Source organism: Anneissia japonica, unplaced genomic scaffold, assembly GCF_011630105.1.
Source record: "Anneissia japonica isolate Jap-2015-1 unplaced genomic scaffold, ASM1163010v1 scaffold6788_len1366326_cov149, whole genome shotgun sequence".
In the NCBI taxonomy this organism is placed as follows: domain Eukaryota; kingdom Metazoa; phylum Echinodermata; class Crinoidea; order Comatulida; family Comatulidae; genus Anneissia; species Anneissia japonica.
The window spans coordinates 787,807-790,482 of NW_022692324.1; the positions used below are offsets into that span (position 1 = coordinate 787,807).

At 29.7% G+C, this 2,676-nt stretch overlaps 1 protein-coding gene across 1 annotated transcript in view; it reads right to left on the reverse strand.

Annotated features, from left to right (window-relative positions):
• The window catches only part of LOC117100243, a 32,820-nt gene that overhangs the window by 16,198 nt on the left and 13,946 nt on the right, over positions 1 to 2,676 (reverse strand). The window contains exon 3 of the mRNA XM_033239844.1: positions 12 to 122. Within this exon, the coding sequence (XP_033095735.1) occupies positions 12 to 122 (111 nt within the window). The remainder of the gene's footprint in view (positions 1 to 11; positions 123 to 2,676) is intronic.

Sequence of the window (2,676 nt, forward strand, 5' to 3'; positions counted from 1 at the left end):
TTTCGACTCACCTTGTTCTGGTGATCTATATTTTCTTCTGTGGCCTTTTTTAGCATACTCTCCATTACATCAATGGGTGCGTCGCGCCATCTTGCAGCCCAAATTAATGCCGTGTCGCCGTTCTATAAAAGCAAATTAGGCCATTATTTTTGTTGTTGTTGCTGCTGTTGCTCTTGTTAATTATTATTATATGTTAATGTCGGATTTACTGATGATACATGTATCATTTTCACTACATGAAACGAGATAAGGTGAAAAGAAACCTATGCTCTTAAGTTCACTGCAGTGGGTGTCGTTACTTTTCTAATAGCATTTTAATCGAACGTATAAACTGACAGCTTTATAGTTATATCAGGTTAAAATTACATGTCTTCTTCAAATTAATGATCATTTTAAAATAAATCGTGATTTCAATGCATTTTTTTTCTATTATAGATGTTGCTATATAACTACTACATACATAACAATAATAAATAATTGAATACCGATAGTGTAGGATGGTTACGCTAGTAATATTGAATAGAGAATATTAAAAACCACTATCTTTAATTAGAAGAATTCTAGACACCAAAAAAAAAAAAAAATTGCTAAATTACTACTAAACCCGAAGTCATTTATGTAAGATGGCCCCTGATATCACATGACTTTCGAGGATACGCTTGAATTGTTACCCTCTATAAATATTGTAGAAAAAGGTAATCAATTCTAATTTGTTCATATAAATTTTCACGTATAATAAGATTAAATTCCAACATTTACAATTAAATGTAAATATGAGCAATGTTATATTTAAATAAACAAAAATTATGACAAATTTCCAATAATAAATATGAACATATATCCTTATCATATAACACATTATATATCTATTTTAATATGTTTTAATGTGTTTTATCTCTATACCATAAAAGTTATTTTCATGTGCTTTACTATCATTCAGTGCGTATTATGCAATAACCTGACTGAAAAAAAAAACAAATAAAGACCATGAAGATCGATTGTAATGGATTGATTGCTTATTGATTAATTGACTGATCGATCGAGTAATATACATTTGATAAATTTCTTAATCAATTTTGTAATGACTGTTTTAGAATTTAAGATAACAAAAAAAAAAAACAGCAATTAATGGGGGAAAAAGTATAAAATATTCAAGCAAGTTTTATTTATCATTATTTAAGTTTTATTGGAGAAAACAAAACAAATCTATTAAGATAATATCAATCAATTATTCATTGTGTATTATGCAAAACCCGAAAAAAAAAAAAAAAAAAACACCACTTGGCTTCATAGCTCAGTTGGTAGAGTATCTAAACGGTAATCGTAATGTCTGGACCATTTCCCTAGGTGGACATACATCCCAAAATATTTATTATCGTCTATATTATATTGACCAAATTAATTTTAATGAATTGATTGTTAAGAGGGAAAAAAAGCCAGCATATTAAGTAAAAAAAAAGCAAAATATTTGAGCAAATCTTTAGCATTAAATTTATAAAAAAAAAAAAAAAAAACACCAAAAAACAAATCTATTTAATAATTTCATAAAAAAATATAATGTTAAACTACGGTTACTGTATTTCAGTTAGCTTGATGTTATATAGTAGGCCTATTTCATGTGTAATAATTTTATGAAAATAAAAAAAACATGAAATAAAAGTGGGTAGTGAAACATAATTTATCTATTGAAAATCTGACTTAACACATAAGATGTGTTGAACACTTTTTTTTGTATTACTCTTGAGAGGACAAGCGTACTAGATCTATTCACATCTTATGAGTGCAAGACTCTTCTAGAATCTTACTCGCATATATTAAGATCGTAGATATCATCTATGAAATCTGCATTTTTAACAAATATTTTGCCCGCTTTCTGTATTGTTTATATCATTCATCAATCAATCATATTTTATTGTCATTGTTCAGGAGAACATAGAAATTTGTTTTGCTCTGTGGTAAAAACACATTCCAAAAGGCAGAACAAACACAAACAAAGAAACTAAGTGCAAAAGTATGGAACATTTACCTACAATGTAGAGCCCTAATTGCTCTAGGAAAGAAACTATTCCTGAATCTAGCCTTAGTGGCTTTCAATGAACGAAAACGTCGACCACTGCGCATCATTTGGAATAGGTTTGAGGCAGGATGAGTTTGGTCGCCCATAATAGCCTCTGCCTTTTTAAGAAGCCGATCATGGAAAATGGTTTTCAGAGGCATTTGTTCCAAACCAATGATATGCGTTGCAGTCCTGACGATTCTGTTAAGGGCATATAAGTCGTTTTCGGTAGCGCCCCCGAACCAAACGGTTATAGATAATGTTAAAATGCTTTCAATTACTGCTCTATAAAAAGACATCAAAATAGTCGGATGCATTCCAAAAGATTTAGGCCTACGCAAAAAATAAATTCTTTTCTGTGCTCTTTTCACAATTGTTTGCACGTTACGTTGCCACTTTATATCATTGGATATATAAATACCAAGGAATTTAAATTCCTCAACAAAGTCGATTGGGACATCATTAATAAATATAGGGTATTTTGGATTTATAGCTTTCCGAATGTCTACAACCATTTCCTTAGTTTTAGATACATTTAAGTAAAGATTGTTACTGCTGCACCAGTCTACAATATCTTTAATTTGCTGTCGATAAAATGTCTCATTATTATCTTGGATAAG